General features: G+C 47.3%; 1 protein-coding gene across 1 annotated transcript in view; it reads left to right on the top strand.

The window, feature by feature from the left end:
• nt5c2a (5'-nucleotidase, cytosolic IIa) overlaps positions 1–15,580 on the top strand; it is a 142,876-nt gene that overhangs the window by 122,709 nt on the left and 4,587 nt on the right. The window contains exons 13-17 of the mRNA XM_068053223.1: positions 548–614; positions 1,574–1,744; positions 3,351–3,402; positions 9,378–9,438; positions 10,920–11,096. Of these exons, the coding sequence (XP_067909324.1) occupies positions 548–614; positions 1,574–1,744; positions 3,351–3,402; positions 9,378–9,438; positions 10,920–11,096 (528 nt within the window). The remainder of the gene's footprint in view (positions 1–547; positions 615–1,573; positions 1,745–3,350; positions 3,403–9,377; positions 9,439–10,919; positions 11,097–15,580) is intronic.

Genomic DNA, 15,580 nt, shown 5'->3' with positions numbered 1-15,580 from the left:
GTTCTTGCTATAGAGGGAGTGCAGCGAAGGTTTACCAGACTGATTCCTGGGATGGCGGGACTGACGTATGAGGAGAGATTGAGTCGGTTAGGATTATATTCGCTGGAGTTCAGAAGAGTGAGGGGGGATCTCCTAGAAACCTATAAAATTCTAACAGGACTTGACAGGGTAGATGCAGGAAGGATGTTCCCGATGGTGGGGGAGTCCAGAACCAGGGGTCATAGTCTAAGGATACAGGGTAAACCTTTCAGGACTGAGATGAGGAGAAATTTCTTCACCCAGAGAGTGATGAACCTGTGGAATTCGCTACCACAGAAAGCAGTTGAGGCCAAAACATTGTATGTTTTCAAGAAGGAGTTAGATATAGCTCTTGGGTCTAAAGGGATCAAAGGATATGGGGCGAATGCGGGAACAGGTTACTGAGTTGGATGATCAGCCATGATCATAATGAATAGCGGAGCAGGCTCGAAGGGCCGAATGGCCTACTCCTGCTCCTACTTTCTATGTTTCTGTGTTTGAAGTCTGTATTTCACTTTTTATTGTACAGGCAACTGGCCACCTGAAGATTGGGACACACACGGGACCCCTCCAGCATGGAATTGTGTACTCAGGTGGTGAGTGCCCCGGCAGTTTGTTTTCAGTTCTCGCTCATTGATTACCTCGTGCCTGACTTTGATATGCCCACTGTAAGGGACAGTTTATTAGTCCCTGTACTAACCTGTGTCACATTGGCATCCTGTGTCCTGTCAATGTGGGGCAGTACTCCATCTAGCCAGAGTTTGGCGACTCTAGAAATCACTTTCACTTCCCTCCCAAGCCAGGGTGCTGAGGCCAATTTCTTGGCACACATTTTGTGTGTGGGCTTACATGTGAGGAATCAGCACCTGAAGGGCAACTAGGCCTGGGGGAAAGCTGTACCCTAACTGGGGGAAAGCTGTACCCTAACTGGGGTTGCGGAACGTGATGAGAGGCAGATGCGAGGTGGGTTCAGGATGGGAGGGGTTGTGGAGGTAGTCCAGGTATGAACATTGAGGGTTGGACCCAGGTTTGGGGCGGGGGGGCTTTGCAAAGTTGAGGGGCAGACTGAGGGAGCTAGTCCGGGTGGGAAGAGTGAGTGGCGGACCCAGGTTTGGGGACATAGAGGGGCAGACTGAGTGGGGCTGTCCAGGTGGGAGTAGTGAGGGGTTGACCTAGGGTGAAGTGGATGTTGTGATCTTAAGTGTGTACATTGAGATTTTAAAAGATTTTTGAAGAAGTGGGGTGAGGGACGAGTGTGGCGGGCCATTTGGGGATGAAGCTGTCAAGGATGTGAGGGTCAGTTACTGTGTCCAGACACATTCATGGTCGCTGGTTTGTAGTTGAGCGTTGGTAATTTTGGACAATTATTTACAGGCACCGTGACATCAGTCCTGGGGACTGCTATCACCTTTAACTATCTCTTCAGGGGACTCAGAATTGTCTGAAATCACTATGGATATGTCTAGACTGCTAAGACCAGCAATGTCAGCTTGAACCCTAAAGGTCAAAGGTGAAAAGGAAGAGGTCACATGATTGGGGGGTTGCTGTTTTTCAGGTTCCTCGGATATTATGGGCGACTTGTTGGGGGCGAAAGGCAAAGACATTCTGTACATCGGCGACCATATCTTTGGTGACATCCTGAAGTCAAAGAAGCGACAGGGGTGGAGAACATTCCTGGTCATCCCAGAACTCGCACAAGAGCTGCATGTCTGGACCGACAAGAGCAGTAAGAGACAGCAATGCAGACTGACGAGCATTAACTGTTGTTTTCAACTTCTCCGGTTTCCCAGTTTCCTGGGAACTGGATGCTAGGAAGTCCTCAGCCATTCTAGCATCTGTTCCTGCTTCAGTTTTCTCTCCTGAGGCCAGTGACCCCACTCTGGGGTTTAGAGCACTGAGCTCCCTCTGACACCTTACCCAGATCAATGCTTTGTCTACCACAGTCAGTGTGCCACTGAACATAAGAAAGAGGAGCAGGAGTAGACCATATGGCCCTTCGAGCCTGCTCTGCCATTAAATACAATCATGGCTGATCTTGGGATTCAACTCCACTTTTCCACCTGCTCCCCATATCCCTTGATTCCCTGAGAGACCAAAAATCTATCTATCCCTTAAATGTATTCAATGATGGAGCATCCACAACCCTCTGGGACAGAAAATTCCAAAGATTCACAACCCTTTGAGTGAAGTAATTTCTCCTCATCTCAGTCCTAAATCATCGGCCCCTTATCCTGAGACTGTGCCCCCATATTTTAGATTCCCTGACCAGTGGAAATAATCTGTCTACCCTATCCAGCTCCTTCAGAATCTCATACGTTTCAATGAGATCCCCTCTCATACTTCTAAACTCCCGAGAATACAGGCCCAGTTTACTTAGCATCTCATCATAAGACAACCCCCTCATCCCAGGGACCAATTTAGTGACCCTTCGCTGAATCACCTCCAATGCAAGTATATCCTTTCCAGATGTGGTCTCACAAACCCTGTACAATTGTAGCAAGACTTCCTTATTCCTGTACTCCAATCCTCTTGCAATAAAGACCAACATGCAATTTGCCTTCCTAATTGCTTGCTGTACCTGCATGTTAACTTTCTGCATTCCTTGTCTTGCACACCCAAGTCTCTCTGAACATCGACACTTACAAATTTCACCTTTAAAAAATGTTTTCTATTCTTGCGATCAAAGTGAATAACTTCCCACTTCCCTATAATTATACTCCATCTGCCATCTTGTTGCCCACTTACTTAACCTGTCTGTATCTCCTTGCAGACTGTGTCCTTACCTTTTCACCTACCTTTGTATCATCAGCAAACCTAGATACATTAATCTCTGTGTCTTCGTCTAAGTCATTAATATAATTGTAAATAGCTGAGGCCCCAGCACTGATCCTTGCGGCACTCTACTATTTACTGCCTGCCAACTTGAAAATGCCCTGTTTATGCTTACTCCCTGTTTCCTGTCTGTTAACCAATCCTCTATCCATGCTAATATATTACCCCCAACTCCCTGAGCCCTTATCTTGCCTATTAACCTTTTGGGTGGCACCTTATTGGATGCCTTTTGGAAATCCAGGTATACTACATCTACTGGGTCCCCTTTATCTACCCTACTAGAAACATCCTTAAAAAAAAACTGATAAATTTGTCAAACAGGATTTCCCTTTAGTAAAACCATGTTGACTTCTTGTAATCATATTGTGCTTTTCTAAATGCATTGTTAAGACTTCCTGAATAATAGATTCGCCTACTGCGCAGCACCCCCCCCCCCCCCCCCCAACCACCAGTCAGCGTATTGTTTTGTATCCCAGCAGTGACTGTCCTTTCTTTTCCAGCTTTGTTTGAGGAGTTGCAGAGTCTGGATGTGTTTCTGGCTGAACTGTACAAGTGAGTATCAACAAGGTCTTGGAGTGATGGGCCTGGCTACTGAAAATTAATTTCACAGCTCATCTAGTTTTGCATTAGATTTTTTTTTATTCTTTCATGGTGTGTGAGCGTCACTGGCAAGGCCAGCATTTGTTGCCCATCCCTAATTGTACTTGACAACTGAGTGGTTTGCAGTTAAGAGTCAACCACATTGCTGTGGGACTGGAGTCACATGTAGGCCAGACCAGGTAAGGACGGCAGATTTTCTTCCCTGAAGGGCATTAGTGAACCAGATGGGTTTTCACAACAATCGATGATAGTTTCATGGCATCATCACTGAGACAGCTTTCAATTCCAGATTTTTATTAATTGATTGAATTAATTAATTGCATTTAAATTCTACCAGCTGCCATGGTGGGATTTGAACCTGTGTCCCTGGGGCATTAGCTTGGGCCTCTGGATTGTTCAATGACATTACCATGGATGCCACTGTCTCCATGATAATGAATAGCTACATGAAATGATTGCAGGTCATCACTGAGATTCACCTGGGTCTTGAATGTTAAGTGAACCCCTTGATCAAATTCTGGCCTGCAACTCACTCCTGGGTACCTGTCATTCTATAGGCAGGCGGTGGCGTAGTGGTATTATCACTGGACTAATAACCCAGAGACCCAGGGTATTTCTCTGGGGACATGGGTTCAAATCCCACCACAGCAGAAGGTGGAATTTGAATTTAATTAATAAATCTGGAATTAAAAGCTAGTCTAATGATGGCCATGTTTCAGTAAGAACAGAGAAGATGGTAAAAGAGTGGGGGGGGTGTGGCATTGTTAATCAAGGAGAGTATTACGGCAGCAGAAAGGACGTTTGAGGACTCGTCTACTGAGGTAGTATGGGCCGAGGTTAGAAACAGGAGAGGAGAGGTCACCCTGTTGGGAGTTTTCTATAGACCTCCGAATAGTTCCAGAGATGTAGAGGAAAAGATAGCGAAGATGATTCTCGACAGGAGCGAGAGTAACAGGGTAGTTGTTATGGGGGACTTTAACTTTCCAAATATTGACTGGAAATACGATAGTTCGAGTACTTTAGATGGGTCAGTTTTTGTCCAGTGTGTGCAGGAGGGTTTTCTGACACAGTATGTGGACAGGCCAACCAGGGGCGATGCCACATTGGATTTGGTACTGAGTAATGAACCCGGCCAGGTGTTAGATTTAGATGTAGGTGAGCACTTTGGTGATAGTGATCACAATTCGGTTAGGTTCACCTTAGCGATGGGCAGGGTCAGGTATATACCGCAGGGCAAGAATTATAGCTGGGGGAAAGGAAATTATGATGCGATTAGGCAAGATTTAGGATGCGTAGGATGGGGAAGGAAACTGCAGGGGATGGGCACAATCGAAATGTGGAGCTTATTCAAGGAGCAGCTACTGCGTGTCCTTGATAAGTATGTACCTGTCAGGCAGGGAGGAAGTTGTCGAGCGAGGGAGCCGTGGTTTACTAAAGAAGTTGAAGCGCTTGTCAAGAGGAAGAAGAAGGCTTATGTTAGGATGAGACGTGAAGGCTCAGTTAGGGCGCTTGAGAGTTACAAGCTAGCCAGGAAGGATCTAAAGGAAGAGCTAAGAAGAGCGAGGAGAGGACACGAGAAGTCATTGGCGGATAGGATCAAGGAAAACCCTAAGGCTTTCTATAGGTATATCAGGAATAAAAGAATGACGAGAGTTAGATTAGGGCCAATCAAGGATAGTAGTGGGAAGTTGTGTGTGGAATCAGAGGAGATAGGGGAAGCGTTAAATGAATATTTTTCGTCAGTATTTACAGTAGAGAAAGAAAATGTTGTCGAGGAGAATACTGAGATACAGACTACTAGGCTATATGGGATTGAGGTTCACAAGGAGGAGGTGTTAGCAATTTTGGAAAGTGTGAAAATAGATAAATCTCCTGGGCCAGATGGGATTTATCCTAGGATTCTCTGGGAAGCCAGGGAGGAGATTGCAGAGCCTTTGTCCTTGATCTTTATGTCGTCATTGTCGACAGGAATAGTGCCGGAAGACTGGAGGATAGCAAATGTTGTCCCCTTGTTCAAGAAGGGGAGTACAGACAGTCCTGGTAATTATAGACCTGTGAGCCTGACTTCAGTTGTGGGTAAAATGTTGGAAAAGGTTATAAGAGATAGGATTTATAATCATCTTTAAAAGAATAAGTTCATTAGCGATAGTCAGCACGGTTTTGTGAAGGGTAGGTCGTGCCTCACAAACCTTATTGAGTTTTTTGAGAAGGTGACCAAACAGGTGGATGAGGGTAAAGCCGTGGATGTGGTGTATATGGATTTCAGTAAGGCGTTTGATAAGGTTCCCCATGGTAGGCTATTGCAGAAAATACAGAAGTATGGGATTGAAGGTGAATTAGTGCTTTGGATCAGAAATTGGCTAGCTGAAAGAAGACAGAGGGTGATGGTTGATGGCAAATGTTCATCCTGGAGTTTAGTTACTAGTGGTGTACCGCAAGGATCTGTTTTGGGGCCACTGCTGTTTGTCATTTTTATAAATGACCTGGATGAGGGTGTAGAAGGGTGGGTTAGTAAATTTGCGGATGACACGAAGGTTGGTGGAGTTGTGGATAGTGCCGAAGGATGTTGTAGGTTACAGAGGGACATAGATAGGCTACAGTAGTAGACTCGCCAACTTTAAGGGCATTTAAGTGGTCATTGGATAGACATATGGATGAAAATGGAATAGTGTAGGTCAGATGGTTTCACAGGTCGGCGCAACATCGAGGGCCGAAGGGCCTGTACTGCGCTGTAATGTTCTATGTTCTATGAAACCATGGCCTACATGTGACTCCAGACCCACAGCAATGTGGTTAACTCTTACATGTCCTCTGAAATGGCCTAGCAAGCCACTCAGTTGTACCTAACCGCTACGAAGTCAAATAAAAAGGAATGAAACCGGACGGACCACCCGGCATTGACTAGGCACCGGAAACGACAACGGCAAACCCAGCCCTATCCACCCTGCAAAGTCCTCCTTACTAACATCTGGGGGCTTGTGCCAAAGTTGGGAGAGCTGTCCTACAGACGAGTCAAGCAACAGCCTGACAGAGTCATTCTCACGGAATCATACCTTACAGACAATGTCCCAGAGACTGCAATCACTATCCCTGGGTATGACCTGTCCCACCGACAGGACAGACCCAGCAGAGGTGGTGGCACAGTGCTATACAGTAGGGAGGAGTTGCCCTGGGAGTCCTCAACATCGACTCCGGACCCCATGAAGTCTCATGGCATCAGGTCAAAGATGGGCAAGGAAACCTCCTACTGATTACCACCTACTGCCCTCCCTTAGCTGATGAGTCAGTACTCCTCCATGTTGAGCACCACTTGGAGGAAGCACTGAGAGTGGCAAGGGCACAAAATGTATTCTGGGTGGGGGACTTCAATGTCCATCACCAAGAGTGGCTTGGTAGCACCACTACTGACCGAGCTGGCCAAGTCCTAAAGGACATAGCTGCTAGACTGGGTCTGCGGGTGCGTGACCCAACACGAGGGAAAAACATACTTGACCTCGTCCTCACCAATCTGCCTGCCGCAGATGCTTCTGTCCATGACAGTATTGGTAGGAGTGACCACCGCACAGTCCTTGTGGAGACGAAGTCCCGCCTTCACATTGAGGATACCATCCATCGTGTTGTGTGGCACTATCGCTGTGCTAAATGGGATAGATTTCGAACAGATCTAGCAATGCAAAACTGGGCATCCATGAGGCGCTGTGGGCCATCAGCAGCAGCAGAATTGTACTCAACCACAGTCTGTAACCTCATGGTCTGGTATATCCCCCACTCTACCATTACCATCAAGCCAGGAGACCAACCCTGGTTCAATGAAGAGTGCAGGAGGGCATGCCAGGAGCAGCACCAGGCATACCTCAAAATGAGGTGTCAACCTGGTGAAGCTACAACACAGGACTATCTGCATGCCAAACTGCGTAAGCATCATGTGATAGACAGAGCTAAGCGATCCCATAACCAACGGATCAGATCTAAGCTCTGCAGTCCTGCCACATCCAGCCATGAATGGTGGTGGACAATTAAACAACTAACTGGAGGAGGTGGCTCCACAAATATCCCCATCCTCAATGATGGGGGAGCCCAGCACATCAGTGTGAAAGATAAGGCTGAAACATTTGCAACAATCTTCAGCCAGAAGTGCTGAGTTGATGATCCATCTCGGCCTCCTCCTGAAGTCCCCAGCATCACAGATTTCAGCCAATTCGATTCACTCCGCGTGATATCAAGTAACGACTGAAGGCACTGGATACTGCAAAAGCTATGGGCCCTAACAATATTCCGGCAATAGTACTGAAGACCTGTGCTCCAGAACTTGCCACGCCCCTAGCCAAGCTGTTCCAGTACAGCTACAACACTGGCATCTACCCTGCAATGTGGAAAATTGCTCAGGTATGTCCTGTACACAAAGAGCACGACAAATCCAACCCGGCCAATTGCCGCCCCATCAGCCTACTCTCAATCATCAGGAAAGTGATGGAAGGTGTCATCAACAGTGCCATCAAGTGGCAATTGCTTAGCAATAACCTGCTCAGTGACGCTCAGTTTGGGTTCCACCAGGGCCACTCAGCTCCTGACCTCGTTACAGCCTTGGTTCAAACATGGACAAAAGAGCTGAACTCAAGAGGTGAGGTGAAAGTGACTGCCCTTGACATCAAGGCAGCATTTGACCGAGTATGGCATTAAGGAGCCCTAGCAAAACTGAGGTCAATGGGAATCAAGGTGAAAACCCTCCGCTGGCTGGCGTCATACCTAACACAAAGGAAGATGGTTGTGGTTGTTGGAGGTCAATCATCTGAGCTCCAGGACATCACTACAGGAGTTCCTCAGGGTACTGTCCTAAGCCCAACCATCTTCAGCTGCTTCATCAATGACCTTCCTTCAATCATAAGGTCAGAAGTGGGGATGTTCGCTGATGATTGCACAATGTTCAGCACCATTTGTGACTCCTCAGATACTGAAGCAGTCCGTGTAGAAATGCAGCAAGACCTGGACAATATCCAGGCTTGGCTGATAAGTGGCAAGTAACATTCGCGCCACACAAGTGCCAGGCAATGACCATCTCCAACAAGAGAGAATCTAACCATCTCCCTTTGACATTCAACGGCATTACCATCGCTGAATCCCCCACTATCAACATCCTAGGGGCTACCATTGACCAGAAACTGAACTGGAGTAGCCATATAAATACCGTGGCCACAAGAGCAGGTCAGAGGCTAGGAATCCTGAGGCGAGTCACTCACCTCCTGACTCCCCAAAGCCTGTCCACCATCTGCAAGGCACAAGTCAGGAGTGTAATGGAATACTCTCCACTTGCCTGGATGGGTGCAGCTCCAACAACACTCAAGAAGCTTGACAACATCCAGGACAAAGCAGCCCGCTTGATTGGCACCCATCTACAAACATTCACTCTCTCCACCACCGACGCACAGTGGCAGCAGTGTGTACCATCTACAAGATGCACTGCAGCAATGCACCAAGGCTCCTTAGACAGCACCTTCCAAACCCGCGACCTCTACCGACTAGAAGGACATGGGCAGCAAATACATGGGAACACCACCACCTGCAAGTTCCCCTCCAAGTCACACACCATCCTGACTTGGAACTATATCGCCGGTCCTTCACAGTCGCTGGGTCAAAATCCTGGAACTCCCTTCCTAACAGCACTGTGGGTATACCTGCCCCAAATAGACTGCAGCGGTTCAAGAAAGCAGGTCACCACAACCTTCTCAAGGGCAATTAGGGATGGGCAATAAATGCTGGCCTAGCCAGCGACGCCCACATCCCATGAATGAATAAAAAAAATATAAACCATCTAAACTTTCTGCTATCTCATTCTGTTTCATGCTGATTGAATAGTTATTAGCAAGAAATTCTATGTTACTTCTTTGCCAACTGGCAAATCTCCATCTTTCTTTGTTCTCTCTCCTCAGACACTTGGACAGCAGTAGTAATGAGCGTCCCGATATCAGTGCCATTCAGAGACGAATTAAGGTGAGGCCTAGGCTGGCTTAGGTGGGGGGGTTCTCTCATTGTGTAAAGGTTTTGAGAATTAAGCTATGGGCCCACTAATTCCTAAACATCTGCAGTATAATTAACATCCTCAACATTGCCGCATTATATAAATATGGAGTCTCGTGGAAGTAGTATAGGCAGTGATTGAGTCATCAGTCCCTGTCTCACATGCTGCTGCTGACACTAGCTATCTTCCTCTTTGACATTTGATTCTTCGTCCTGCTCTCAGCCTCACATTCCTACTGTCCTCACCTGCTTCCTACTCACTACACTCCACTGTCATGTTCCCTCATTATCTCCATCCCATCCTGTTTCCTCCCACACCCACTGTTATTTTCTCTCCTCCCTCTTTCCTAGCTCTTGATTACATTTCCCCATCTCAGCTACAGTATCTCAAGTCTCTCCTCATCACTGGTCTCCCATCCCTGGCATGATCCTGGCAAATGTAAGGTGTACAGTCTCTGTGGATTTAATGTCCTTTCTATAATAAGGAGCTCAAACCTACACAGTACTATAACTGAGGGCTAAACAGTGTTTGGATAAATTCATCATTTACTGCCCTAAGCTGCATTTCTACAAGGCATGTTTTACCCTTTCCCATCAGTTTGATGTTCATGCTCTCTGCGTTCCCCCCTCTGCAGTTAATACTTTGAAGCTCTCCATTCTTGGTGCCAGTTTGATTCCAGTGCAGTCCATTCTTCCCATGTGGCCACCTCCTGTTCCAACAAACTTAGAGCCCTCCCTCTTGCACCATACTTCCAACCAGATGTTCCTTTCGGCTTCTTGTCCTCTGCCTGGCTTTGAATGTAGTACAGGTCTTATTCCCAGGAGCGCCAGCTTTAGCGTCTTATTTTGTTAACTTTCTTAGTTCCTCGAGATCCCTGCACAGATCCTTATTTTCTCAGTGTTGTTAGCTTCTAATGGACTATGACGACTACCTGTGCACCCACGCCTGCCAACCATTCTGGACTTGTTCACCCCCACAGGCAAATACAAATCCCCCAATCACTGAGTCCCCCACCTTCCTGCCACTCCCCTCCCCTCCCCGCAGCTAGTGCGTGGTCCATGGAGTACATCACAGTACATTACAGAGTGATCCACTCTCTCCACCCTCTAATGTACAGTGGTTCTGAAGTTCTACTGTTCCCTGTTTGGGTGTGGTGGCTCATTGGTGAAATCTGATTGCCTGTGCCCTGCTTCAATAACCACAGTCACACCTCTTATCCCCAGACACACCCTGTAAATAACCTGTTCAAAGTCTTGTGCCTCTAAATTTACCATCTCCATAAGTCAGCAGTTTTCCTGGATTATTCCTTGTTAGAATATTATTATTTGCTAAGAAATACTCTGTGTCCTAAATAGAGCTTCAAGGGAAAGATCAATGTAAGAACAGATTGAGGAATGTGAGGCAAAGCTTCCTGATTATATTTTCACCGTTGCTATGTTCTTCCTACTTGTAGAAAGTCACTCACGATATGGACATGTGTTATGGGATGATGGGGAGCCTGTTCCGCAGTGGCTCCCGTCAGACACTCTTTGCCAGTCAGGTGATGCGTTACGCAGATCTGTACGCAGCCTCCTTCATCAACCTGCTGTACTATCCTTTCAGTTACCTTTTCCGTGCTGCCCATGTCTTGGTGAGTATATGCAATCTGATCAGAATTTTGAGTGTCTTACTTTGTTCCCCGGCAGACCTGTCCTGCAACCTAAATACAGGCTACTCGTTAGCTCAGTGTTCGATGCCATTCATAGAACAGTACAGCACAGTACAGGCCCTTCGGCCCACGATGTTGTGCCGAACCTTTAACCTACTCTAGGATCAAACTACCTACATACCCTTCATACTACTATCATCCATGTACCTATCCAAGAGTCGCCTAAATGTCCCTAATGTATCTGCTTTTACTACCACCGCTGGCAGCGCATTCCACGCACCCACCACTCTCTGTGTAAAGAACCTACCTCTGACATCTCCCCCAAACCTTCCTCCAATCATGCCCCCTGGTGATAGCCCTTTCCACCCTGGGAAAAAGTCTCTGACTATCCACTCTATCTATGCCTCTCATCATCTTGTACCCCTCTATCAAGTCACCTCTCATCCTTCTTCGCTCTAATGAGAAAAGCCCTAGCTCCCTCAACCTTTCTTCGTAAGACATGCCCTCCAGTCCAGGCAGCATCCTGGTAAATCTCCTCTGCACCCTCTCTAAAGCTTCCACATCCTTTCTATAATGAGGCGACCAGAACTGAACACAATATTCCAAGTGTGGTCTAACCAGGGCTTTATAGAGCTGCAGCATAACCTCGCGGCTCTTAAACTCAATCCCCCTGTTAATGAAAGCCAACACACCATACGCCTTCTTAACAACCCTATCAACTTGGGTGGCAACTTTGGTTGATCTATGGACACGGACCCCAAGATCCCTCTGTTCCTCCACACTACCAAGAATCCTGTCTTTAAGCCTGTATTCTGCATTCAAATTCGACCTTCCAAAATGAATCACTTCACACTTTTCCATCTCCATCTGCCACTTCTCAGCCCAGCTCTGCATCCTGACAATGTCCCGTTGCAACCGACAACAGCCTTCCACACTATCCACAACTCCAGCAACCTTCGTGTCATCAGCAAACTTGCTAACCCAGCCTTCCACTTCCTCATCCAAGTCATTTATAAAAATCACAAAGAGCAGAGGTCCCAGAACAGATCCCTGCAGAACACCACTGGTCACCGAGCTCCAGGCTGAATACTTTCCATCTACTACCACCCTCTGTCTTCTATGGGCCAGCCAATTCTGTATCCAGACAGCCAACTTTCCCTGTATCCCATGCCTCCTTACTTTCTGAATGAGCCTACCATGGGGAACCTTATCAAACGCCTTGCTAAAATCCATATACACCACATCCACTGCTCTTCCTTCATCAATGTGTTTTGTCACATCTTCAAAGAATTCAGTAAGGCTTGTGAGGCATGACCTGCCCCTTACAAAGCCATGCTGACTGTCTCTAATCAAACCATGCTTTTCCAAATAATCATAAATCCTGTCTCTCAGAATCCTCTCCAATAATTTGCCCACTACCGACGTAAGACTGCCTGGTCTATAATTCCCAGGGTTATCCCTATTTCCTATCAAGAACAAGGGAATAACATTTGCCATCCTCCAATCATCTGGTACTACTCCAGTGGACAGTGAGGACGCAAAGATCATCGCCAAAGGCGCGGCAATCTCCTCCCTCGCTTCCCGTAAAACCTTGGGTGTATCCCGTCTGGCCCCGGGGACTTATCTGTCCTCATGTCTTTCAAAATTTCCAGCACATCCTCCCTCTTAACGTCAACCTGTTCGAGCACATCAGCCTGTTTCACGCTGTCCTCACAAAAGACCAGGTCCTTCTCACTAGTGAATACTGAAGCAAAGTATTCATTTAGGACCTCCCCTACCTCCTCCGACTCCAGGCACAAGTTCCCTCCACTATCCCTGATCGGCCCTACCCTCACTCTGGCCATCCTCTTGTTCCTCACATAAGTGTAGAACGCCTTGGGATTTTCCTTAATCCTACCCGCCAAGACTTTTTCATGTCCCCTTCTAGCTCTCCTAAGTCCATTCTTCAGTTCCTTCCTGGCTACCTTGTAACCCTCTAGAGCCCTGTCTGATCCTTGCTTCCTCAACCTTAAGTAAGCTTCCTTCTTCCTCTTGACTAGCTGTTCCACATCTCTTGTCATCCAAGGTTCCTTCACCCTACCATCCCTTCCTTGCCTCATCGGGACAAACCTATCCAGCAGTTGCAGCGTGCTCCTTAAACAGCCTCCACATTTCTGTCGTGCATTTCCCTGAGAACATCTGTTCCCAATTTATGCTCCCCAGTACCTGCCTAATAGCATTGTAATTCCCCCTCCCCCAATTAAATATTTTCCCATCCCGTCTGCTCCTGTCCCTCTCCATGACTATAGTAAAGGTCAGGGAGTTGTGATCACTATCACCGAAATGCTCTCCCACTGAGAGATCTGCCACCTGGCCTGGTTCGTTGCCAAGCACCAAATCCAACATACCCTCCCCTCTACTCGGCCTATCTACATATTGAGTCAGGAAACCTTCCTGGACAAACCTGACAAAAACTGCTCCATCCAAACTATTTGCACTAAGGAGGTTCCAATCAATATTAGGGAAGTTGAAGTCACCCATGACAACAACCCTGTTACTTCTGCACCTTTCCAAAATCTGCCTCCCAATCTGTTCCTCCGTGTCTCTGTTGCTGTTGGGGGGTCTATAGAAAACTCCCAATAAAGTGACTGCTCCTTTCCTGTTTCTGACTTCCACCCATAATGACTCAGTAGACAAACCCTCCTCGAAGACCTCCCTTTCTGCAGCTGTGATACTATCCCTGATTAGCAATGCCACTTCCCCACCTCTTTTACCTCCCTCCCTATTCCTTTTGAAACATCTAAACCCCGGAACATCCAACATCCATTCCTGCCCCTGTGATATCCAAGTCTCCGTAATGGCCACAACATCGTAGCTCCAAGTACTGATCCATGCTCTAAGTTCATCACCCTTATTCCTGACACTTCTTGCATTAAAGTAGACACACTTCAACCCATCATACTGGCTGCAACTTTGCCGTGTCAACTGTCTAACCTTCCTCACAGACTCTCTGCACTCTGTATCTGCCTGTTCAACAGCTACCTATCCACTGATCCGTAGCTCCGGTTCCCATCCCCCTGCCAAACTAGTTTAAACCCTCCCGAAGAGCGCTAGCAAATCTCCCGCCCAGGATATTGGTGCCCCTCCAGTTCAGATGCAACCCGTCCTTCTTGTACAGGTCCCACCTTCCCCAGAAGGTATCCCAATGATCCACATATCTGAAGCCCTCCCTCCTACACCAGCTCTGTAGCCATGTGTTCAGCTGCACTCGCTCTCTGTTTCTAGCCTCACTAGCACGTGGCACCGGTATCAATCCTGAGATTACTATCCTGCTCGTCCTGCCTTTTAGCTTCCAACCTAACTCCCTATATTCGCTTTTCAGGTCCTCATCCCTTTTCCGAGCTATGTCATTGGTACCGATGTGTACCACGACTTCTGGCTGCTTGGGCTCCAGCCTGTGCTGAATTGACTAATCTCTTGGCATCAGTGCTCCTGGGCTGAGAGAGAGGAGGATCAGCGGGGTTCCTACTCCTGAGCATTAAGCAGTAACATTGGTCTAGGACAGGATTCAGTTCAGATGTGATATCCTCCACAGTGAAATGTGCAGGTGCTGGTTGGAAATGAACTGGTGTTGGTATATGTTGTATAGTAAGGTACCAAGTACTAACCCAGCTTGGCCAGTTGAAAGTTTGATTAGTCATTGCTGGGAAATGGAATCCTTTCTATTTCAGACACAACAGTCAAACTCAGAGAAAAAATGCCCCTGCCCTACCCCAACAGTTAACTTCTGCCCCAGTTTATGACACCCATCCCCCCACCCTCAACACGAAACAGCAGGACATTAGTCCATTTCACACACCAACCGTCCTGTGGTGTCTCTCAGTGCGATTGTAAATTTAATGCTGAGTTACAGGCAATTTTGAGCAGTAGGATCTGGATTGAGACCAAGGCCATTTCCAGGAAGGATCCCAACAGTAAGCTGATAGGTAACTTGTCACATTGGCCTCGGCTGGTTTTGAAACTGAGTCTCAGAGGTGAAAGACTGATGAACATATTGTGCTGGCGGTCCCCCATCACCCTATACAGTGAATGGCAGAACCCTTAGGAGTATTGACAGGCAGAGAGATCTGGGCGTACAGGTCCACAGGTCACTGAAAGTGGCAACGCAGGTGGATAAGGTAGTCAAGAAGGCATACGGCATGCTTGCCTTCATTGGTCGGGGCATAGAGTATAAAAATTGGCAAGTCATGCTGCAGCTGTACAGAACCTTAGTTAGGCCACACTTAGAATATTGCGTACAATTCTGGTCGCCACATTACCAGAAGGACGTGGATGCTTTGGAGAGGGTACAGAAAAGGTTTACCAGGATGTTGCCTGGTCTGGAGGGCATTAGCTATAAGGAGAGGTTGGATAAACTCTGATTGTTTTCACTGGAATGATGGAGGTGGAGGGGCGACATGATAGAGGTTTACAAAGTTATGAGTGGC

The sequence above is a fragment of the Heterodontus francisci genome, chromosome 20 (assembly GCF_036365525.1).
Source record: "Heterodontus francisci isolate sHetFra1 chromosome 20, sHetFra1.hap1, whole genome shotgun sequence".
Lineage (NCBI taxonomy): Eukaryota > Metazoa > Chordata > Chondrichthyes > Heterodontiformes > Heterodontidae > Heterodontus > Heterodontus francisci.
This window is presented reverse-complemented; position numbering and strand designations above follow the sequence as displayed.